Source organism: Linderina pennispora (assembly GCF_002104995.1).
Source record: "Linderina pennispora strain ATCC 12442 chromosome Unknown DL89scaffold_2, whole genome shotgun sequence".
Lineage (NCBI taxonomy): Eukaryota > Fungi > Kickxellomycota > Kickxellomycetes > Kickxellales > Kickxellaceae > Linderina > Linderina pennispora.
Genome location: NW_024468250.1, coordinates 1681812 through 1703271, shown reverse-complemented (window position 1 = coordinate 1703271; position 21460 = coordinate 1681812). Strand labels below are relative to the sequence as shown.

At 56.9% G+C, this 21460-nt stretch overlaps 14 protein-coding genes across 14 annotated transcripts; 4 read left to right on the top strand and 10 right to left on the bottom strand.

The window, feature by feature from the left end:
• Positions 1-535: 535 nt before the first annotated feature.
• DL89DRAFT_244275 (ribosomal protein L6) lies at positions 536-1263 on the top strand (the record flags this gene model as incomplete). Its single annotated transcript, XM_040885059.1, is given in 2 exon segments — positions 536-783; positions 801-1263. 2 exon segments carry the CDS (start codon positions 536-538, stop codon positions 1219-1221), a joined length of 669 nt encoding a protein of 222 aa, XP_040746736.1. The 3' UTR covers positions 1222-1263.
• DL89DRAFT_277556 (Serine/threonine-protein phosphatase 5) lies at positions 1256-2942 on the bottom strand (the record flags this gene model as incomplete). Its single annotated transcript, XM_040889450.1, has 3 exons — positions 2847-2942; positions 1384-2805; positions 1256-1322 (listed from the first exon to the last, which is right to left on the bottom strand). Exons 1-3 carry the CDS (start codon positions 2921-2923, stop codon positions 1256-1258), a joined length of 1566 nt encoding a protein of 521 aa, XP_040746735.1. The 5' UTR covers positions 2924-2942.
• On the bottom strand, positions 2832-3681 carry DL89DRAFT_92230 (ribosomal protein S13). Its single transcript, XM_040892258.1, has one exon. The coding sequence runs from the start codon at positions 3520-3522 to the stop codon at positions 3088-3090; it is 435 nt and encodes a 144-aa protein (XP_040746734.1). The 5' UTR covers positions 3523-3681; the 3' UTR covers positions 2832-3087.
• Positions 3682-3804: 123 nt separating this feature from the next.
• DL89DRAFT_265467 (MFS general substrate transporter) lies at positions 3805-5137 on the bottom strand. The gene is made up of 4 exons (XM_040886682.1): positions 4641-5137; positions 4508-4609; positions 4445-4474; positions 3805-4404 (listed from the first exon to the last, which is right to left on the bottom strand). The coding sequence occupies exons 1-4, from the start codon at positions 5130-5132 to the stop codon at positions 3841-3843; spliced, it is 1188 nt and encodes a 395-aa protein (XP_040746733.1). The 5' UTR covers positions 5133-5137; the 3' UTR covers positions 3805-3840.
• Positions 5138-5394: 257 nt separating this feature from the next.
• On the bottom strand, positions 5395-7186 carry DL89DRAFT_92223 (MFS general substrate transporter). The gene has a single exon (XM_040892257.1). The coding sequence runs from the start codon at positions 7110-7112 to the stop codon at positions 5631-5633; it is 1482 nt and encodes a 493-aa protein (XP_040746732.1). The 5' UTR covers positions 7113-7186; the 3' UTR covers positions 5395-5630.
• Positions 7187-7420: 234 nt separating this feature from the next.
• DL89DRAFT_265466 (MFS general substrate transporter) lies at positions 7421-9210 on the bottom strand. Its single transcript, XM_040886681.1, has 3 exons — positions 8481-9210; positions 8270-8443; positions 7421-8241 (listed from the first exon to the last, which is right to left on the bottom strand). Exons 1-3 carry the CDS (start codon positions 8957-8959, stop codon positions 7476-7478), a joined length of 1419 nt encoding a protein of 472 aa, XP_040746731.1. The 5' UTR covers positions 8960-9210; the 3' UTR covers positions 7421-7475.
• A 990-nt stretch (positions 9211-10200) lies between these two features.
• Positions 10201-12960, bottom strand: DL89DRAFT_320970 (putative ARG6-n-acetyl-gamma-glutamyl-phosphate reductase; the record flags this gene model as incomplete). Its single annotated transcript, XM_040891247.1, has 2 exons — positions 11636-12960; positions 10201-11601 (listed from the first exon to the last, which is right to left on the bottom strand). Exons 1-2 carry the CDS (start codon positions 12878-12880, stop codon positions 10201-10203), a joined length of 2646 nt encoding a protein of 881 aa, XP_040746730.1. The 5' UTR covers positions 12881-12960.
• A 364-nt stretch (positions 12961-13324) lies between these two features.
• On the bottom strand, positions 13325-13794 carry DL89DRAFT_92167 (uncharacterized protein). The gene has a single exon (XM_040892256.1). It carries the CDS (start codon positions 13640-13642, stop codon positions 13361-13363), a length of 282 nt encoding a protein of 93 aa, XP_040746729.1. The 5' UTR covers positions 13643-13794; the 3' UTR covers positions 13325-13360.
• A 152-nt stretch (positions 13795-13946) lies between these two features.
• DL89DRAFT_255486 (argininosuccinate synthase) lies at positions 13947-15202 on the top strand (the record flags this gene model as incomplete). Its single annotated transcript, XM_040885352.1, has 2 exons — positions 13947-14852; positions 14873-15202. 2 exons carry the CDS (start codon positions 13947-13949, stop codon positions 15200-15202), a joined length of 1236 nt encoding a protein of 411 aa, XP_040746728.1.
• Positions 15203-15275: 73 nt separating this feature from the next.
• Positions 15276-15716, bottom strand: DL89DRAFT_255485 (uncharacterized protein; the record flags this gene model as incomplete). The annotated part of the gene is made up of 1 exon (XM_040885351.1): positions 15276-15716. The coding sequence occupies one exon, from the start codon at positions 15714-15716 to the stop codon at positions 15276-15278; it is 441 nt and encodes a 146-aa protein (XP_040746727.1).
• A 122-nt stretch (positions 15717-15838) lies between these two features.
• Positions 15839-16891, bottom strand: DL89DRAFT_291073 (uncharacterized protein; the record flags this gene model as incomplete). Its single annotated transcript, XM_040890159.1, has 1 exon — positions 15839-16891. One exon carries the CDS (start codon positions 16889-16891, stop codon positions 15839-15841), a length of 1053 nt encoding a protein of 350 aa, XP_040746726.1.
• A 178-nt stretch (positions 16892-17069) lies between these two features.
• Positions 17070-17489, top strand: DL89DRAFT_265462 (uncharacterized protein). Its single transcript, XM_040886680.1, has one exon. It carries the CDS (start codon positions 17116-17118, stop codon positions 17467-17469), a length of 354 nt encoding a protein of 117 aa, XP_040746725.1. The 5' UTR covers positions 17070-17115; the 3' UTR covers positions 17470-17489.
• Positions 17486-20185, bottom strand: DL89DRAFT_255483 (uncharacterized protein; the record flags this gene model as incomplete). Its single annotated transcript, XM_040885350.1, has 1 exon — positions 17486-20185. The coding sequence occupies one exon, from the start codon at positions 20183-20185 to the stop codon at positions 17486-17488; it is 2700 nt and encodes an 899-aa protein (XP_040746724.1).
• A 295-nt stretch (positions 20186-20480) lies between these two features.
• Positions 20481-21357, top strand: DL89DRAFT_277552 (Der1-like protein; the record flags this gene model as incomplete). Its single annotated transcript, XM_040889449.1, has 2 exons — positions 20481-21152; positions 21253-21357. The coding sequence occupies 2 exons, from the start codon at positions 20481-20483 to the stop codon at positions 21268-21270; spliced, it is 690 nt and encodes a 229-aa protein (XP_040746723.1). The 3' UTR covers positions 21271-21357.
• Between the last annotated feature and the right edge of the window lie 103 nt (positions 21358-21460).

Here is a 21460-nt window from a genome sequence, read left to right as displayed (position 1 = left end):
ACAGAGACACCCGCAGAACGCCGAGCCAAGAAGGAAAAGGAGAAGAAGCAGGCAGCTTATTCAAGAGGAAGAGACGCCAGACATGAAGCGCAAGCGCAAGGAGGCGGAGGATCAGGCAAAGTGGATCGAAGAGTTCAATAGAACCAACCGGCCAAAGAGCCTGCTAGAGATGCACTTGGAGGCCAAGCAGGGCAAAAAGGTCAAAGAAGAGCAAGTCTGGGAAAGCAAAGGCTGACTGATGAAGGCGATGAGGAGGATCGGTGGAAGCGTCGGCGGTTCGACAGGGAGCGCGATCTCAGCACGAGCACCAGTCGGCAGCCGGGGCGACACCCGGCGTCAGCGCGAGCTGCTCAACAACGCGGGGTCGTACTTGAAAGACAACTTCACCGTCTGGAAAGGGGCTAAAATAGTGGCCCAGATAAAATTTTCCTGGTGATTACTGGAGCTCGCGATCCGATAAGCCCATCGCTTTTCCTCTTCAATTCAAAACATTTTTCTTGCTCTTTCGTTGCTAGCTTTTTACAAAATCAGCAAAATGCGGTCAGTCGGAATCCGGGTTCTCGCACAGCCGCTCGGCCTGGGCGCTCGCAGCATCAGCACCACGGCCGTGATCCGGTCGCATATTGGCAGCACGCCGGTGAAGTACACAAATGAGGTGCAAATCTCGCACCTGCAGACGCCGTTCAGCAGCACCGACGCGCGGTTCTTCAACAAGACCACGCTGACGGTCAAGGGCCCGCTGGGCGAGCGCAAAATGGCGATTGAGCCGTTTGTCAGCCTCGAGTTCATTCGCAGCCAAGGAAGGCGCTGGCGAGAACGCCGAGCACCAGCTGGTGGTGGGCATCCAGGACGCCTGAGATCAAGAAGCAGCGTGCCATGTGGGGCACGACGCGCGCGCTGATCCAGAACTGCGTGACTGGCGTGACAGAGGGATTCTCGGCGACGCTGCGCCTGGTGGGTGTCGGTTACCGTGCGGCTGTGGAGAACGGCAAGCTGGTGCTCCGGCTTGGGTACTCGCACCCGGTTGAGATGGAGATCCCCGAGGGCCTGAAGGTGGGCACGCCGGTGCCGACCAGAATCCTGATCAACGGCACCGATCTGCAGCAGGTCAAGCTGTATGCAGCCAAGATCCGCGAGTGGAAGAAGCCGGAGCCATACAACCAGAAGGGCATCTTTGTCAACGACGAGACGATCCGCAAGAAGGACGGCAAGAAGAAGTAATTTTCCGGGAATAAAGCAGTGTATTTTCTGTGCATTACATGAAGCGGTTCGCATTGGCATACGCCATGGCCTTGAACGGGCGGGTGCGGCACGGCGTTGAACTTGTGGTATGTGGTCTCAAGGCTGGGCGTGATGCGGATATAGGCGCCCTTGTTGTTGCACGAGTCGCAGTAGTTGGGCGCCGAGAACACGGTCACCATCTTGCCGTCGTGGGCAATCTCGTAGCCCTCGTCCATCTGCTCGTGGCTGCGGATCACCATGCTGATGTTGTTGGTCTCGCAGAACGCATTGGTAACGTCGGGCCCGTACTTGATCGCAACGCCGCGCGGGTTGGGCCGGCGGCCAGTCTCCTTCTGCGGGTCAGACCACAGCGACTCGCACAGCAGCCCGCTGTTCTTGGGCTGGTGGAACCGGTCCAGCTCGCGCAGCTCCTGGAGCCGCACCACGCCGTCGCCGTCGGCCTGTGCCGAGTTGCGGGCTGTCTCGCGCGAGTACAGGCCGCCGTGGACCACAAACACCTTTTCCTGGATCAGGTGCGCAATGGGCATGGCCTCGAAGGTCTCCTGGAACAGCCCAAACAGGCGCTTGCCGTGCACCGGGTACTTGTGCTTGACTTCGCCCTCGAACCCGTACAGCTGATTCATGTCAATCGACTCGTGGTTACCGCGGTTCAGGAAGAACGTGTTCGGATACAGCAGCTTGTACGACATGAACAGCATGATGACTTCGACCGAGAACGACCCACGGTCCACAAAGTCGCCATTGAACAGGTACATGTGCGTCGGCGTCGGGGGACCGTTGAGCTTGAAGATGTTTAGCACATCATAGTACTGCCCATGCACGTCGCCGCACACTGTGATCTCCGAGCCCTCCGGAATGGCAACATCTACCAGGCTCGGCAGCTGCCGGAACAGCTTCTCAGCCTGCAGCACCAGCACGTACATGTACCGCACCGGCAGCGTCTTGCGGTCGCGGAACCATTCGGTGATGGCCTCGACAAACTGCAGGTCCACGTACTCCTCGTCAATCTCCACCATCTCTTCCTCCTTCTGCCCGCCCTCTTGTCCCTCCCCTTCCTTCTTGGGCTTGGCGTCCTTGTCCAACGACGACTTGGGCACCATCACCTTGCGCACAGGCATCCGCGGCCCCTCATAGTTGTCAGGCAGCTGGAAGCTGCTTAGATCGACCGAATCAACCAGCCGTTTGCGGTCAGCCGAGCTGTCGATGGCCATCTCGAACTGGATCCTGCGGTACACCTTGTCGCACTCGACATACTTTTGCTTTGCAGCTTTGTCGTTCGGCATGCGCCTTGTCACCTCGCGGTAGTCCGCCCGTGCCTCCCGCAGGTTGCCCATGGCAAAGTTGGCCGATGCCCGCCGGTAGTAAGCCTTAATCGATGCTGCATCGAGCTTCAGTGCCGAGTTGGCGTCGTCGCGTGCAGCACCGTAGCCCTCGGTTTTGATGTAGCATTGGGCCCGGTTCGTGTAGTATGCGACCACAGTCGGGTCCAGCTCGATCGCCTGCGAATATTTTTCAATGGCCTCGTGATAATGCTTGTCTACAATAGCGGATGCTGAGTATATGCTGCAAGAGAGAGCTGGCTCCCATTTTTTGTTTCGCTGCACTTGCCTGCATAGAGCGCATTCGCTTCCAGCTTCAGCTCATTTGCGCGGCTGGCTGCTTCGGCGGTGACTTCGACCATGGCTTACAGTATCAAGAATAAATATTGCCGACTACGCGAGTAGTAAATTCCGTATTTTTGTATTCAAAGACAAGAAAAAAATTCACCATCGTTTGCGTCTGTGTACGATATCCTCGGGTTCCTGCTTCCGTGCAGTCTTTTAATTAATCTCTAGATCCTGACGCCTACTCCATGTGCTTCGACAGCGGTGCTTGGAACATGCCAAACGCCTGCCTCGCAAATGCGGTGTCTGCGGTCGAGTACTTGCGCAGCATCCTGCCGTTGATTTTCTTGGCCGTCTTCGAGTTGTTCCGCGTCCGCTGGCCGTGCACCGGCAGCATCATCGCATGCCGCTTACCGACATACGTTCCAATCGCACGCAGATGCTGCACGTTCGCCTTCACCTGCCGCTCCAGGTCGTTCTCCAGCGTCATGTTCGACAGCACGCCCGACAGCTGGTTCAACTGCCCTTCTGTCAGCTCGCTGAGCTTGCACTGCTTGTGGATCGAGAGCTTGGAGCAGATCTTCTGCGCCGTTACCGGTCCGATCCCGTAAAAGTATGTGAGCGCAATCGAGACCACCTTCTGGTCCGGCAAGTTGACTCCGAGCAGGTGAAGCATTTCGACTCTTTGTTAATTTTGATAATGTGAAAGGAAAAAAAAAAAGTGGAGAAATGAATTCCGTCCAGTTGAGCTTGAAAGCCGCCTACCGATAATAGACGGGTTTAGATCTGAGGGTTGGTGATTTGGAATATCATGATTTCATGATCAGTAGATCGCCTGTCATTTATGCTGCTATAGTGTGGAAGCAGCATGCCGCCTGCATGGCATTGCATACTTGCCGAGAATGGACACTCGAATGTGCGGTATTATAGCATTGGGCATACCATGGTGGCAGCGGTCATCAAGTAATAGCATATATTACCAGTATATTGTTGCTTAGTTTACATAGCGGAAGTCGGGGTGGTCGTTTTCCAGCAAATCGATTTCATCTTGCGACATTCCAGATATATCAACTGGGTGTGTCTCCTTCAGCCTGTTGCGGTGGACGATGATGAAATGCGAGGCGGTAGACACAACCACCATCAAGCCTGCAGCAAACATGTTCATGCCGTGGCCAAACATGTACCGCGGAGCATCCTTGTTGCGGTAAATGTAGGCGGTGCAGAGGCCTCCAAGGCCGGCAAGCATGATATCGACTGCACTGGACAAGGCAGCGCGGGTAGGACCGCCAACGTTGCTCATCAGCCATCCGGGCCCAATGCTAAGAGTGCTAAAACTGCCAAACGACAGCATACATAGGGCAATGATCCTTGCCGGGTTGTTGGTGACTCCCAGAAGGATGGCCGTAGCGGAAATAATCCAGCCTGCACAAAACAGCATGCTGTGAAAGTGCGACCCAAACCACTTTGGGTAGAAGCGCGCAATAATGCTCCCAATAAACCCACATATCCCTGGTGCTGCCTGCATAGCCTGCGACGCACCCTCGCTGTAGCCCATCTCCTTGACGATAATGGCCGAGAATATCAGAATTGGTGTTGACCCCAAAGTTGGCGCAGAACATCAGACATCCCTGAAAGTAAATGAGCGGGTCGCGCGCATGAACCAGAAGCCGCGTTCTGTTGACCGATTTTTTGCCACCCTCGACCTGATCCTGTGCCATACGCCGGTTGATAATTGCCTTTTCGTCAGGGCTCAGGATCCAGCTCTTATCGGGGTAGTCGGCAAGGAAAATAAACATGATAAGACTGATAGCCAACTGTGGTCAAGCCCTCGATGAAGAAGATCCACTCCCACCGCTTGAAGTGGGTGTTGGTCATTTTGCCAATAGCAGTTGCAGTAGGGCCGCCGATGACAGCTCCAACAGCGGCTGCCGAGTACAGCATACCAGCACGCGATGTGATCATTGTGCGTGGATACCACAGAGTAATGAGCATTAAAGCACCTGGAGTAGCTCCGCTCTCTGCCACGCCGAGGAACAGACGGCAAAGGATCAGATCCGTCTTGTTCTTTGCAAAGGCCATGCACATGTTGACGATGCCCCACAGCATAGTGAGAAACGGGAGCCAGAGGCGCGCTCCAACCTTGCGTAGCACCAGGTTACTCGGTAACATGAAAAGAAGATATGTCGGATACATGATACTGGTGACCACGTTGAAGTCTGAGCCAGACATACCCGTATCCTTCTCAAGACCAACAACCTTCGAAAGGCCCAGATTACTACGGTCCATCGAGTTCAGCACCGTGCTCAGGAAAATGGTGAATAGCAGTGTGGCATCGACCTTTCTAAAAGCCCACTTGAGCTGGGCGCTGTTTTCATCGATACTGTGTATTTCGGCCTTGTCGGCATATTTCTCATCTAAAGCTGACGACATGGAAAATAGAATGATTGAAGAGTAAAGAAACGATGGATGACTGTTCTGTGCTAGCCAGGTAGTAGCGTATTTTGATTATTGCAAAAACAATAGAAAAATGCGCGGTGGCTGCAGTGGATTCCATTCTACACCTCTAGTGCACTACACTAGTAGTCACTGTGTGGCGCTCGGGGCAGGCACTAGCATTGGATCAAGAGTTGGCTGATCAGAGAGGCGTTTGTAGCTCATGCATTCGCTTGCTTATCGCTACTACTGCCTGGACAAGATGCCTGCGCGTGCTCACGATATTATTCAAGAGGATCATCAAATATACGGTAGCATATTGAGAAATTTCCTTAAAAGGTATATCAGTAGCTAGTTGACATAGCGGAAGTCTGGGTGGTCGTTTTCCAGCAAGTCAATCTCAGTTTGTGACATCCCAGAGATATCAGTCGGGCTAGTCTCCTTCAGCTTGTTGCGATGGACGATGATGAAATGTGATATGGTAGACACAACCACCATCAAACAAGCGGCAAACATGTTCATCCCGTGACCAAATATGTATCTGGGAGCGTCCTTGTTACGGTAGATGTATGAGGTACAGAGACCACCGAGGGTAGCGAGCATTGCATCAATAGCACTGGATGCGGAAGCACGTGTAGGGCCAGCAGCGTTGCTCATCAGCCATCCTGGCGCAACGCCGAGACTGCCAAAGCTGGCGAACGAGAGTATACAGAGAGCAATGATCCGGGCAACGTTGCCAGTGACCCCAGAAGAATAGCAGATGCGATGATGAGCCAGGCTGCGCAGAACAGTATGCCATGATAGTGCGATCCAAACCACTTTGGGTAGAAACGCGCAAGAATGATCCCAACGAACCCGCAGATCCCTGGTGCCGCCTGCATCGCTTGTGATGCGCTCGCGCTGTAGCCCATCTCGTTGACAATGATCGCGCTGAAGGTCATGATTGTGTTTAGGCCAAAGTTGGAACAGAACTGAACCAGCGATTGACAGTATATAAGTGGATCCTGCGTATGGCCGAGCAGACGCTTGTAGTTGACTGGCTTCCTTGCCGCCCTCGGCCTGGTCCTGCGCCATGCGCTGGCTAATCGCTGCTTTTTCGTCGGCCCGTAGGACCCAGCTCTTATCGGGGTAGTCTGCCAGGAAAATAAACATGATAAGACTATACCCAACTGTGACTAAGCCCTCGATGAAAAAGATCCACCCCCAGGGTTTGAAGCGAGTGCTTGTAATTTTCCCGATGCCAGTTGCGATAGGACCGCCAATTACGCCTCCCGCAGCAACTGCAGAGTAGAATAGACTAACACGTGACGTGACCATGCTACGCGGATACCACAGCGCAATGAGCATCAATGCACCAGGCGATATGCCGCTTTCCGCCGCGCCGAGGAACAGCCGGCAGAGGATCAAGTCCGTCTTGTTCTTTACAAAGGCCATGCACATGTTAATGATACCCCACAGCATAGTGAGAAAAGGGAGCCAGAGGCGCGCTCCAACCTTGCGTACCATCAGGTTACTTGGTAGCATGAAAAGCAAGTTGGTTGGATACATGATGCTGTTGACAACGTTGAAGTCGGAGCCAGACATACCCGTATCCCTTTCGAGCCCAACGACCTTGGACAGACCCAAGTTGCTACGATCCAACGCATTCATGACTTGACTAAGGAATAGGAGAAAGAGCGTTGAAGCGTCGACCTTGCGGAATGCCCACTTGAGTCGGTTTTCCTTGTCATCAATATCGTAGACTATTGTTGCACTCTTGTCCTTTTCAGCCGTTGTGGTGAAAGGCAAATCAGAGGGCAGCTTATTTGGTGGTATAGGTTGTTCTAGCAACATTGGAGGAAGCTTGTATGGAAATATAAACGACAGCGGGCCTGTGGTAGAAAGAGGATGGTTTATTTTGATCCAACAGAAGCAGAAAAGCAGCATAGAGTGGCTGAGAATGGCGCTAGTGGATACCTAGTGTACACTACACCAGAAAATATTGCGTGGCACCCAGTCCACAAGCTCAGGCGAAGAATTAAAGAGCAGTATAGAACAGTAGGTCATAGACCATGTGTTAATTTTCAGCCTCAGCCATTGACTGGGGAGGAAAATGACTTTACACGTATGATGCCCATGAGGAGACCAGTGATGGGTATTCATTTCACACCATTCATTATCATTTCTTGGATAAAGTTAATACAAATTACTCAGCTGTTAGTCAACATAGCGGAAGTCTGGATGGTCGTTTTCCAGAAAGTCGATTTCGTCCTGCGACATCCCAGAGATATCGATCGGATGTGTCTCCTTCTTCTTGTTACGACGAATGAGTAGGAAGTGCGACGTGCAGGTGACGATCACCATCAGGCAGGCAGCAAACATGTTCATGCCGTGGCCAAACATGTACCGCGGAGCATCCTTGTTGCGGTAAATGTAGGCGGTGCAAAGGCCACCCAAACCACCAAACATGACATTGATGGCTCCCGAAAAGGCAGCACGGGTCGGCCCACCAACGTTACTCATCAGCCATCCGGGCCCAATGCTGAGGCTGCCAAAACAGCCAAACGATAGCATACAAAGGGCAATGATCCGGGCAATGTTGTTGGTGACCCCTAGAAGGATAGCAGATGCGGCAATGAGCCAAACCGAGCAAAAGATTGAGCTCCAGAAATGCGAGCCAAACCACCTGGGGTAAAAGCGAGCAATCATGATGCTGACAAACCCACAGATCCCCGGTGCTGCCTGCATAGCCTGTGACGCGCCAGCACTGTAGCCCATCTCCTTGACGATAATGGCAGCAAAAGTAAGGATGGTGTTGATGCCAAAGTTGGCGCAAAAGAGGATAAGCGCCTGTGAGTAAATAAGGGGATCGCGTGCGTGGTCGAGCAGACGCCTGCGGTTGACTGGCTTCTTGCCGCCCTCGATTTGGTCCTGCGCCATCCGTTGGTTGATGATTTCCTTCTCATCCGACTTCAGAATCCAGCTCTTGTCGGGATAGTCAGCCAAGGAACATGTACATGACCAGGCCGAACCCGGCAGTAATCAGGCCCTCGATGAAGAAGATCCACTCCCAAGGTTTGAAGCGGGGGTTTGTGATTTTGCCAATGCCGGTTGCGATAGGGCCGCCAACAACGGACCCAGCCGCGAATGCCGAGTAAAACAGACCGATGCGCGAAGTGACCATGCTGCGCGGGTACCACAGTGTGACAAGCATCAGCGCACCAGGGTGTTGCACCGCTTTCGGCGGCACCCAGGAACAGTCGGCACAGAATCAGGTCCGTCTTGTTCTTTGCAAAAGCCATGCACATGTTGACGATACCCCACAGCACCGTGATGAACGAGAGCCAGAAACGCGCACCAAATTTGCGCAGAGCCAGGTTGCTCGGAAGCATGAACAGCAGGTAGGTCGGGTACATGATGCTGGCAACGATATTGAAGTCGGAGCCAGACATTCCCGTGTCCTTTTCGAGCCCAACAACCTTGGATAGTCCCAGGTTCCCACGATCCATTGAATTGAGCAGGTTGCTGAGGAAGATGATGAAGAGCAAGGTCATGTCGACCTTTCTAAAGGCCCACTTGAGCCTAGGGCTGCTCTCGTCAACAGTTTGCTTTTCGATCTCATACGTGACCTTCTCGGCCGAGGCCACTGACGGCGATTCGCTGGAAAACTTGCCAGGCGCGGTTGTCGAGGCAGGTGGCATAGTGGTAGTTGGTGGCTCTGCGGGGAAATTAAACTAGCTCCTGCCAAATATCTGGCTGACTAAATATGTAAGAGTGTTGCTGTGGGTGATAGAAAGTGAAAGAGATGTGCTGAGAGAAGATGACAGCAGAAGCAGCAGGGATTCCTGTGTCGCTTTATAGTCGAATTTGCCACAGACTGTACACTGCCTGCTCCTCTTAACTTGGGTGTAGGCGAGCTGACAGGAACAAGGGGGAGGGAAGAGATGTGAAAAAGAGCACACGTGTAGGAAGGTGGGGAGGTGTGCAATAGATCTACAAGAAATTGGATGACAGCCGCCAGCCAACAATGCCGCCTAGGCACCATCTCCTGCGTTATTTCCAGTACACATGCCAATGGGCGAGCGCTCGTAAAAGACACAAAGGGCTCTCCTTGCACTAGAGCTATAAAAAAAACGGTCTGATCATCCGTGCGCGTCACTTTTCCTTCTAGCATTAGCGCCAACTCTAGTTCCAGCTAGTGCATGGATTTACAGCAAGGGCAATATGCACAAAAACCTCCGGGCATCGGCTAGCTAGGGCGAGCTCGGTGTTTGGAAATGAGGGGTTGCCTATCGGGGTGGCCACACACGGCTGCTCCTCCCCGTAGCACGGTGGGATTGGCATTCCGTCCTTGCTCTCTATTTCGAGGCCGCAAGGTCATACGCACAGGTAAATCGCAGGCTTGGTTTTTGCAGTTTTCTTGTTTTAGTCAACTCCGGAAGACGGAAATAAGGCCTCAGCCCTGCTGAACACTCGCTCTACGCCCAAGACACATGCTGTTCGCTAGTGGTCGCGTGCCGCCGAAGGCACCATGACCTTGCTGTATAGTTCACTCGGACTGCCCAAGTAAACGATGCTGGCGCAAAGCAAGTATATGTGTGCTTACCTTTGCCGTCATCGATCTACCACATATACCTATCGTGTGTGCATGTGAGCAAAGCTAGGAATAAAAAGGAACAGCAAGAACATTCGGTGACAGTCACACACGCACACGAAATGTTTCAGGAATGGAAAGACGATGCGTTCCTCCTGCCATTCTGGGAGACACCGACGTATGAACGAGATTGTCGATCGCAAACCCGGCCCGTTCCCAGCACAGGCGGCAATGGCCAAATGGGAGGGAAAAGCAGCGGAGAGCGGGTTTCACGATGCCCTTCTCGCAGATTCGTGCTGGATCTGTTCCAAAAAAAAAAGTGATTCATGTTGTAGACAGAAAACTACTCTAGGCAAGGGAGATCGCCGGCTCCTCCTGCAGTGGAATTCCAGCGTACTCGTCGAGCCCCAGCGCAATGTTCATGTTCTGGATGGCCTGGGTGGCGGCACCCTTGAGCAGATTGTCGAGGGTGACGTTGACGACCACGCGGCGCTCGGCAAGGCTCACGGAACCTGCAGCACCGTCGCTCTGGGGCGGCACCGCAAAGCCACCGACAACGGCGTAGTGCTTCTCGGCGTTGTCGCGGACCAGCGGGGCGGTCTCGGTGACATGGACCAGGCGCTCGCCGCGATAGAACTCCTTGAAGAGCTCGTGGACGTCCTTGGCGGTGATGGACAGGCGCAGGGGCACGTGCAGAGTCAGGCCGATGCCCTGGAAGAAGGATGCGACATGCGGTGTGAACTGCACCTTCAGCGGGTTTGCGGCGTTGAACGGATACTCGGGCTTGGCGGCACGGGTCAGCGAGTAGCCGATCTCGCGCTCGTGGATGTGGTTGACGGGGGAGTAGGGGATCAGGTTGTCCTTCAGGAACGCAGGGTCGTTCTTGGGCGACGGCTTGGTGCCAGCGCCAGAGTAGCCCGAGACGCCGAACACCGAGGGGAGCCGGGTCGGATCCAGATATGGCAGCAGCGGGGCGATGCCGAGCTGCGAGCCGGTCGCGTAGCAGCCCGGGTTGGCAATGCGCCCCGTGGTCGAGCCAACAAGCTTCTCGCGGTGCAGCTCAGGCAGGCCGTAGGCCCAGCGCTTGGATGAGTCAAAGCGGTAGTCGGCAGACAGATCAACAATGACCGGCTGCTGATCAGCGCGCAGTGATGCAGTGGCCTCGTCAATGGCAGCAACAAAGGGCGACGCAACGCCGTTCGGCAGCGCAAGCACCCACACGTCGACGTCGCTGCGGCCGTTCTTGGCAATGTCGCCGACCTGCTGGGCGCTCAGGTTGACGTGGTCGAGCTGCGACTTTGTGTAGTTCGGCACGGGCTTGCCGGCCAGCTCGCGCGACGAGACATAGGCCAGCTCGTAGCGGGGGTGGCTGTCAATGAGCCTGATCAGTTCGCGGCCGGTATAGCCGCGGGCGCCGATCAGACCAACGCGCAGAGGCGAGCCGGGGGAGGCAGTTGAGTAGGAGCGACGCGAGCTGGGCGCGGCATTGCGCACAGCCATGCGGCGAGCCATGGTCGAGTAGGTGCGGGTGCCCGCAGGAGCCTTGGCCTGTGGGGCAGCGCCAGCAGCAGCAGTGGGGCCAGCGGTGCCCAGGATGCTGGAGACCTCGCTCCAGTCCTTGATGCCGTACCAGAAGACAATCTCGTCGCCAATGGCCCAGCTGCCGTCGGCGCGCTCAAAGTGCCACGACAGGTTGTCGTCGCCGCGCGGCACGCGCCACACCAGCTTGGAGTGATCACGTGTGATCAGCTTCCAGGCGTTATCCGGTGATGTTGTTCAGGACTGCAGATTTTGTCGCAATGAACTTGTCCAGAACGCCAACGGTCTGGCCTGGCTTGCGCACGACAACAGCAGCTACCTGGTACGGCTCGTCGCCGTAGACCCAGTACTGGCCGCCGCTCTTCTTGGTTTGGGCCAGCTCCTGCCAGTACGATGCAGCGGTGGTTTCGCCCGAGGCAATGGCCGGATCGTGCTCCTTGAACAGGGCACGCAGACGGTCCGAGTCGACCTTGGCCAGGTCCTGCTCACAGAACAGGCGGTGGCCGCGCATGATCAGGGTACCGGCGCCCGAGTGCGTGAACAGCTCCTTGTGCAGGTGCTCGGCCGAGATGATGGCAACCGACGAGCTGCGCGGCAGGGTGTCGAGCAGCTCCTTGATCTCCTTGAGCTTCAGCTTGGTGCCATACTTGACCCACGGCTCCTTGAGCAGATCCTGGTATTCCTCGTCCAGGTGGATGGTCTCGATCTTCTTGCCGGTGGTGCCGTTGTAGAGCCCGTTCTTCTCGTTCAGATACACAATCTTGAGCGGCTCCAGCACACGCGCCAGCTCACCAGCAGCAATGTCGGCGTTGACGTTGAGGATCTGGCCTTCGGGGGTCTCGGCAAGCGAGGTCAGGATGGGCAGGCAGCCGGCGCGGATCGAGCTCTCGACAACCTCGCGGTTGACCTTGACGATCTTGCCGACGCGATCGTACTTGTCCTTATCGAGATAGTCGGCGACGAACACGCCGCCGGTGATCGGCCGCGCGCGCGTGCCCAGGCGCTCCAGGGCTTCCACCAGTTTGCGGTTCTCGCTGGCAAACACCTCGCGCGCAATAGCCAGGGTCGGCCCGTCGGTGATCCGGATGCCGTCCTCGTACCGCGCCTCGATATTGGCAGCCGCCAGGCGCGTGTTGAGCTGCGGGCCGGCGCCATGCACCACAATCGGGTACAGGCCCACACGGTTCAGGAACGTCAGCGCCGAGGCCAGGGTTGCCAGGTCGTCGGAGATCACGGCCCCGCCCACCTTGATCACTGCAAACTTCTGCGACTCGACCGACGAAAAGTGACGCAGGTACTGCTCGACCTCCTTCTTCGAGCCAATGTTGTACAGCAGCTTGACGATGGTCTCCTTCTCTGACGTATCGGGGCCCGCCTGGTGGTACGGGCGCTGCTGCGTTGCGCTGGAGCGCAGCACGTGCTTGCTGGTGGCAGATATCCGGGTGATGGCACCAGCACCCTTCTTGAGGAACCGGGTCGCGCGAAGCATTGTATGAAAAAGAATGGAAAAAAGTTATGAGAGAGGGGAAAGTTGAGAGAAAGAGAGGAGAGGAAAGAGAGGAGTCAGAGTCGGCGGAGGGTGGAGGGGAGCTTTTGACGGTGGATTTCGCCAGATAGAGCAATGAGCTATCCAGGCCGATTTTGCAGCGATAGCCTGCACCAGCCATCGATTCTGTACGGGCAAGGCGTGCTCTGCAGCTGCAGCCCTCGTGAAACCGGGTCGCAGCTCCTGAGGGGAGGGGGCTGTCAGCAGATGCGCGACAGGGGCCGTGCAGCTACTGGGACCTGCTGCCCGACATGGCTGCTACCTGCTACCTGCTACCCGCTACCTGATACGGCATTTGGACGTTATCCTGTTTCTTGTTTGTCACCCTCCCCAAACTGTGCGCGGGCATGATCGGCAATCTCGGGGCTGAGTAAATGACTGTTTAAGAGCCAAATGGTCCTTGAGCACGACGGATTCTGGCTATCAGGAGCTCCCAGCGTGGTCCGGATCCATCACACCACCGGCGCGTCCATTATCTGGAGCCAGCAATAGCAGGATCCCAGTGGGCGTGAGAAATACGGGCAAAGTTGCCAAAGTAGTGGCTACAATCCCTTCCGCGCATCGGGTTCTGAGTCCAGTGAGCTTAACCGCATTGTCGCTGAATCCCCCGCCACTGCACAAAAAGGCTCGCCGGCACCAGGAATGTGAGTCATAGAGGAGAAGCTCCGGCGGGACGCTTTTTTGATATGCTCGCTTCCCACACATATGCTCTTCACGCTTTTTCCCAAAGACGACGATGGGCCGCCCGCTGATGTCAGAGGCAGCGAGCGAGGATCGGATGGGCCGGCAACTAGTGAGTAACAATATCGCGATGCATTCAGCGCGGTGGAGGCCCGGGAGGGTGCGGGGAGTATTTAAAAGAGACTAGATCAGCCTGCCCGTCCTGCTAGAGGAAACCAACCAAAACCCACTTTTCTGCCATTTCTTGTCTCGCATACCTCCCTCCACTACTTGCTAGTAGACCCAACTAAAACAAAACAACAAAACAAAAAGCATTTCTACATACATCATGTCTGTCGCTCCTGGATCCAAGGGTAAAGTTCTGCTGGCCTACTCTGGCGGCCTTGACACATCGTGCATCCTTGTCTGGCTGATCGAGCAGGGCTACGAGGTCCTCGCCTACATGGCCAACGTCGGCCAGGAGGAGGACTTTGAGGCTGCGCGCGAGAAGGCCTTAAAGGTGGGAGCCACCAAGGTGTTCATTGAGGATCTGCGCCGCGAGCTGGTCGAGGAGCTGGTGATCCCGACGATCCAGGCCAACGCCGTCTACGAGACAGTGTACCTGCTGGGCACCTCGGTGGCGCGCCCGGTCATCGCGCGCTCGCAGGTGGCGATTGCGCAGCAGGAGGGCTGCACGCACGTGTCGCACGGCTGCACAGGCAAGGGCAACGACCAGGTGCGCTTCGAGCTGGCGTACTATGCTCTGGACCCGAACCTCAAGGTGGTCGCCCCGTGGCGCATCCCCGAGTTCTACGAGCGCTTCCCGGGACGCAATGCGCTGCTGGCGTACGCGGCCGAGAAGAACATCCCTGTGTCGCAGACGCCCAGCAAGCCGTGGTCGACCGACGAGAACCTCTTCCACATTTCGTACGAGGCCGGTATTCTCGAGGACCCGAACACCACGCCGCCGCGCGACATGTGGAAGCTCACGGTTGACCCCGAGGACGCCCCCAATACGCCCGAGCGCATCACCATCACCTTCAAGGCCGGCAAGCCCGTGCGCGTCACCAACGAGGCCGACGGCACCGACGTCACCGACCCGCTCGACCTCTTCCTGTACCTCAACACGGTCGCGCGCCGCAACGGCGTCGGCCGCATCGACATTGTCGAGAACCGCTTCATCGGCATCAAGTCGCGCGGCTGCTACGAGACCCCGGCGGCACTGTGCTGCGCGCTGCTCACATTGACCTCGAGGGTCTGGTGCTGGACCGCGAGGTGCGCGCCTACCGCGACGAGCACATCACGCCGGTATTTGGCAAGATGATGTACAACGGCCTGTACTTCTCGCCCGAGGGCGATCTGCTGACCAAGATGGTCCCGCTGACCCAGGTCGACGTCAACGGCTCGGTGCGCGTCAAGCTGTACAAGGGCAGCCTGACCATGGAGGGCCGCTGGAGCGAGACCGAGAAGCTCTACGACATGGAGGAGTCGTCGATGGACGTCCAGGGCGGCTTCGAGCCTACTGACTCGGACGGCTTCATCAAGATCCAGAGCATCCGTCTGAAGAAGTGGGGTGCCAAGGTCAAGGAGCAGAGCAAGAACTAGATATAAAAACAGCGGATTGTATGTATTGAACGAGTATAAAATGAAAAATTATCCCCAAATCGAGGAACATGCCCTAGTTGGGTTGTGTATATCCAAGACCGTACTGGTTCCACACGCGGTCCACCAAGGGCTTGACGCGGTCCCGCATCGCTGTCCACGCCAGCAGCCCAATGACCAGCAGCAGGAAGCCGTTGACAATCAGCTGGTCCTGCAGCGAGTCGCGCTGGAAACACAACGGCACGATCTCCTCGTCGACGGCAGCGCCATCGCACAGGTCGGGCTCCGCAATCCCGCACAGCAGGCGCGTGCAGTTCATGCACACGCTGGGCATCAGCGTGTCGGTATCGATGGGCTGCGAGGCGTGCGGCAGGTGCGATAGAGCAAACTTGGTCATCTCTATAATGGTCGAGTTCTGGCCGCATGTGCACTTGCAGAACTTTGTCGGGTCCGCGCCCAGGCAGGGCTGTGCCAGGACAAGCAGACAGACGAGCAGCGAGGATATGAGTTTTGGCATGAGCAGGAAATGTACTTTTAGTGTTTTATTAGGAAGGATATTCGCGGGGCTGACCGGGGCTTGCTTTCAAGGCACAGCTAGCCGACAAGACTTGCTTTTGGGTTCCATTTTATTTCTTGTTTTCAGGCGTTTTTTGGCCGCTTGGCGTCGGCGTCCTCGTCCTCGCCTTCGTCTTCAGACTTCCTCTTGGCCCCAGAGTCCTCTGGCTCCTTGCCCTTGCGCTTCTTGACCAGACTGGTCAGATCGTTGACCTGGCCCGACTCCAGCGCACTCTTGAACATCTCCCTGGCCTTCTCGGCCAGCGCGCTCTCTCCGGGCGTCAGCGCATTCAAATCGACCTTTTTCTTCGGCAGCTTCCACTCGGCAATCTTGGCCCTGACGTCCTCCAGCACATCCTCCAGGCCCTCCCTCTCGTCCTTGTCCCCGGCCTTCTCCAGACGGCTGGCCAGAATGCGCTCGACATCGGCCATCAGCTCAAGCGCTTGCGCGGTCTCGTTGTTGTACTCGTGGGCCAAGGCGACCTTGTAAAACAGCTCGGCCAGCTCGCGGCTGTCAGAGTCCAGCAGCTGCTTTTTGACCTCCAGCGCGGACTTGAAGTCAACGCAGGCCTGCGCAAAGTTCTCCGACTCCATCGACACGTCGCCCAGCAGCATCAGCGTCTCGGCGTACTTTAAGCGCGCCTTGCTGTCGCTGGCATTGCTCTCCTGGATCACCCTTGCCACATCCAGCACCGCCCACGCCGCGCCAAAATCGTCCTCCTCATCCTCATCCTCCTGCTGCTCTTCCTGCTCCGCCTCTTCGATCTGCCGGAAATCCGGCTCCCCCTCAAAGGCAATGTTGGCCTTGCTTGGCATCGCCTCCTGCTCTGCTTCCTCTGTGGGCTTGGCGCCGGTGGCCGCCTCCGCCAAGGTCTTTTGCGCCAGGAGCGCGTTCTGCTCGATCGCGTGCTGCAGGAGGGCACGGCCGTACATAACCAGACTGTCGGCGTAGCGGGCCGAGTTCTGGCCAAAGGTCTGCTCCGTCAGCGACGAGAGCTCGCCGAAATGCTCAATGGCCTCTTCCCAGTTGCTTAGGGCGAAGGCGCGGGTACCGGATTCGACCAAATCGGCAATGACGGGCAAGACGGCCGCGTACGGGTCTGACGTGTCGGCCTGCTTTCCTTTATCGCTGGACATGGTAGAAAGCAAAATATATATAAAAAATGAAGAAACTGAAAGGAATGAGAAAAAGAATTTTTTTTGCACCCAGCGAACGCGTTTATTTTTCTGTAGTTGCTGGAGCCACAAGTAAGGTAATGGAGTGCTGACAGACATATCTTGAATCGCCGTTGTTAAGTACTGGGACCAGGGTGAACATTTACCATCTTTCTTCGTTTTCGTTTTTATTTTTATTTCAAAGCATGGACGAACTGTTTAACAAAATCGACGCCCAGGTGGACATAGCACTTGGCACACTGTTCCCGGTGGCCTCCCAGATCCCCGAGACCAGCGATGCGCAGCAGCGTGCGCAAGACTTTAGCGCACAGGTCACACAACTGCACGGGCAGCTTCTGGACATCAAGCAGATGATAGACGCATTGCCCAATGCGCGCAACGACCCGGAAATGGAACTGCGCAAGGAGATCCAGGAGCTGACTGCGGACATTCAGGCCAAGAACACGGTGCTCGAGAAACACAAGGAGGTATTGAGGATGCACGCAGAAAAGCTGCGCGAAACCGACCTGGAGAACAGACGTGTTATTAGCGGCAAATAAAGACAGCAGATATGGTCTACTTGAACCTTTGGATGTGCGTAACGATGTATGCGGCCTGCTGCTGCTCCAGGTGCTCCTTCACGCGCAGCTCCAATGCAGGGTCGCTGGCGATCTGCTTGGCCAGCTGCTTGAGCACCGGCAGCTGGTTCAGGAACATGGAGGTCTTGCGGAACAGGCCGGTGGGCAGATTGCGATCGATGGCCACGATGTAGTCCAGGCACATCTGCATGCCGTCCCAGCTCTGGCGCTTCAGGTGCAGCCGCTGCACAAAGGCGATGCGGGCAATCAGATCCGGCTTCAGACGGAACTTGGGCGTCCGCAGCGCCTCCAGCAGCCACTGCTCCCACTGCAGGCTGCGCGCGTACCCGCCTGCATTCACATAGGCACCCACCAGCTCCAGCACCAGCACAAACTCCCAGTCGCGCATATACCGGCGGCTCGCCAGCGCCCCGGCGTCCCGGCGCTCTACACCCACGCGCTCCAGCGCCGCTCCGACCGGCTCACCTTCCGGCTCAAACATGTTCTGCACACGGCCGCCTTCCTTACTGGCCTGCTGCCACTGCGCCCACACGGCCGACGACACACGGCCCTGCAAATGCAGAGTCTGCAGACACACGGAGAACGCGTGCTCGGCTCCCACTGCCGACGCGCGCTGTGCACCCATATAGCGAACGATCAGCGCGAACGACGCCTCGCTCGGCTGTGTACGGCCGCCGTAGTTGAGCTCCTGGAACACCGCCAGAGCCTCGCGCAGCTGGCCGGTCGCGAAATGCACGCGCATCAGCAGCTCCTGGATACGCGGCGACTGCTGGTCTAGCTGCCTGGCGATATCCAATGCCAGCGCCCGGTTGCGGCTCGTTACGCAGCAGTACAGGATGCTGGCAGCCACCCGCGGCGTTATCGGGACCGTGGGTTGCTGAGTCAGCAGCAGAGGCACGAGCTTCTGCAGTGCGGTGTCGGCGCCACGCCGGAACATCGACATGACGCAAAACATGTGCTCGAAAAACGTCTGGGACCGCGCACTGACCAGGGCCAGGGATCCGGGCATTATGCACACACCGGAGCCTTCCACCGCCGCCTCAAGCTCCGCCATCGCTGTCTGCGGCCGCCCGCGCAGCACCGCAATCCACGCACACACAGGCGCCAGCCGACTGTCCGACTCGGCTTGCCGCGTGCTCTGCCTGGCCAACTCCAGCAGCTCGTCGGCGCACGGATGCATGCTGTAGTGCGAGGGCCGCTGCAGGAACCCGTCTGCAGGCACAAACGCCGATGCGTCGCGGAAATTGCCGCGTCTGGCAGTCTTCCACACTGACTCGGGCAGCAGCGCCAGCAGCGCCGGCTCCAGCTCGGCCACCGACAGCAGGTGGCCGTGCCTCCTCGCATATGCAATCTCCGCCCGTACCACCGCCAGCTTGCGCTGCTGCGACATCTGCGGTGCCAACAAAACCGCCCACAGAAACCCGCGCAGCGGCCGCACAGTCTGGCCCGCTGCCAGGTGCTTGTGCAGCCGCTTGGACAGCGACCCCATGCTGTCGACCACTGGCTGGCCGGCAGTCGTTGCAAGCACATGTGCCAGGCACTCTACGTCAAACAGCCTGCGCGCCAGCCCCGCATTCTGCCACTGCCTGCTGTGCAGTGTCTGCTTCATGCGCTCCCGCAGAGAGCTGAACTCCTGCAGCAAGTGATCCGCCAGCCCCGGCGCATACTTGGAGCTGTGCGCACGCGACGCCCGTGTGTGCAGGTTTTGCGTGAACGGCAGCCGCGGCACCACCGAGCGCATACCGGCCGCCAGCAGCTGCATCTGCACGTGGAAGCCCGTCTCCATGCGTCCCGCCTGATCCGCCCACACAGCATCGTTGCTTTCTGTGGCCTTCCACGCTGCCATAGCCTCGTCGACCCGCGCTGTCTCCGCCAGGCACAGGCTCAGCGCTGCCTGGGCCTCGATCTGCTGCGCATTGTCCAGACCCGTGACGCCCCGCAGTGTCTCCACCGCCCGGTCGTAGTCCAGGCACCGCGCATACGCCACCGCCAGCTCAAATCTGTCTTCCTTCCCAAGCTCTCCTGCGTTCCCCACAGCCTCCCGCAATCCGCGCGCACTGGACGCAAATCCCAAGGCGCGGATCCGCAGCCTCAACCACCCCTGGTCTAGTCCGCAGTCAGCAAACACCTGCAGCGCCGTCAGCCCCGCCAACTCGCGATCCGCCGAAACCGCAAACTGCCGCGACAACACTGCCTCCAGAACCGCCTCCAGGGCCTCCGCATCTGCCTGCTCGCTCGCATATCCGGTGTCTGATAGCCGTCTGTCTGTGTGCTGTTTTTGCGGCCTAACCGCCAGAATCAGATCAAGGCTATCCAGCACGTCCTCCCACAGCGCCTGCTGCGCAATTGTCCTGGTTAGCAGTTGAACCAGCTGCGTGTCCTGGATCACATTGCGCACTGGCTCTCCCCGCATGTCCACGAGCTGATTGGTGTCGCGCAGGTGCCGCGCCAATTTGTACGCTTGCTTGATGTCACTGCTGTGTAGCTGCTCCAGTGCCTGCGCCCGCGTAAGTGGTGTGGCCGGTAGAGTCGTGTATTGTCGCCGGATGTCGAGAACCTGTGGTCTGTGGAGAAGCCGTGGTGTGGGGGCCGTGGATCGCAGCACTGTGGTCAGGGCTCGGGGTGCTGCGCGCGCGATCAAGCGCCGTGCCGCCGGACTCTTGAGCAGCGACGACATTCTATGTAAAAAAAGAGGCTGTAACAAATTTACTTTCGGTCTATGTTGAATTGAAACAAAAAAGGCGCAGGAGATTCAAACTTTGCGATAATGAAAAAAACGGTAAATACCAGATCGGCTTTTGCATATCTGGTCCAGCAACGGCGGCCGTGATATCTTAATCTCTTAATCAGGCGGTTCTGACCCTATGTGCTGGCACGATGTCAATGCCAGTTCAATGAATACGCACAGCCTGCTGTTATTTCTCTGACTCTTCAGCTTTTTTCTCTTGTACTATTATCTTTTTTTATTCACAATGCCTAGCCCGCTCGAGCAGTGGTATTTCCAAATTCCCCCGGTAACGCGCTACTACATCACAGCCGTCTGCCTGCTAACCGTGGCCACGCAGCTCGGCTGGCTCGGTTGGTTCCAGCTCTTCTACAACTACGAATACGCCTTCCACAAGGCCCAGTACTGGCGCCTGCTAACCACCTTTCTGTATTTCGGCAATTTCTCGCTCGACTGGCTGTTGAACATGTACTTTGTAATCCAATACAGCCGCGACCTCGAAGAAGGCTCGTACCTGAACCGCCCCGCCGACTTCTTCTGGCTCCTGATCCTGGTCTGCTCGTCCCTGCTGGGCATGGCATCGCTACTGGATATAAGCTTTCTGGCCAGCCCGCTGAACTTCACATTGACGTATATTTGGGCAAGGCAGTACTCGTATATGAATATCAGCTTTCTGGGTCTGTTTACGTTTTCTGCGCCATACCTGCCGTGGGTGATGGCCGGGTTCTCCAGTCTGGTCGGGAATCGCTGGCCGGTCAGCGATCTGGTGGGCATCTTCGTCGGCCACATTTTCTGGTTCTTCGAGGAAGAGTGGCCCAGGCGGCCCGAGAGCCAAGGCCGCAGGGTGTTGAGGGCCCCTAGGGCGCTTTGCCGCCTATTCCACCAAGATGATAATGAGACTCCAGAGCCCGAGGAGCCAGTAGCACCTGAGGAGCCAGTACCACCCGAGGAGCCAGCGAGAAACGAGCAGTTTGCCAGCCTGTCCAGCAGCTGGGACGCTGAATCCTCCGACCCCCCAGCACCCAGCCCGCATATGAATCCCGGAGAAAATAGTGAATAGATTTATTTACCCTGCATTTCATCTAGCCTCTGCATCTTGCTATCCAAGGACTCGAGCTCCACCGAAAGCTGCGACTCCTGCCGCTGCAGCAATGCGCGCGCATTGCGCACGTCCTGGAGTTCCAATCGGATTTGCGTGTTCTCGGGTATTTCGGTGGGTGCGCGCAT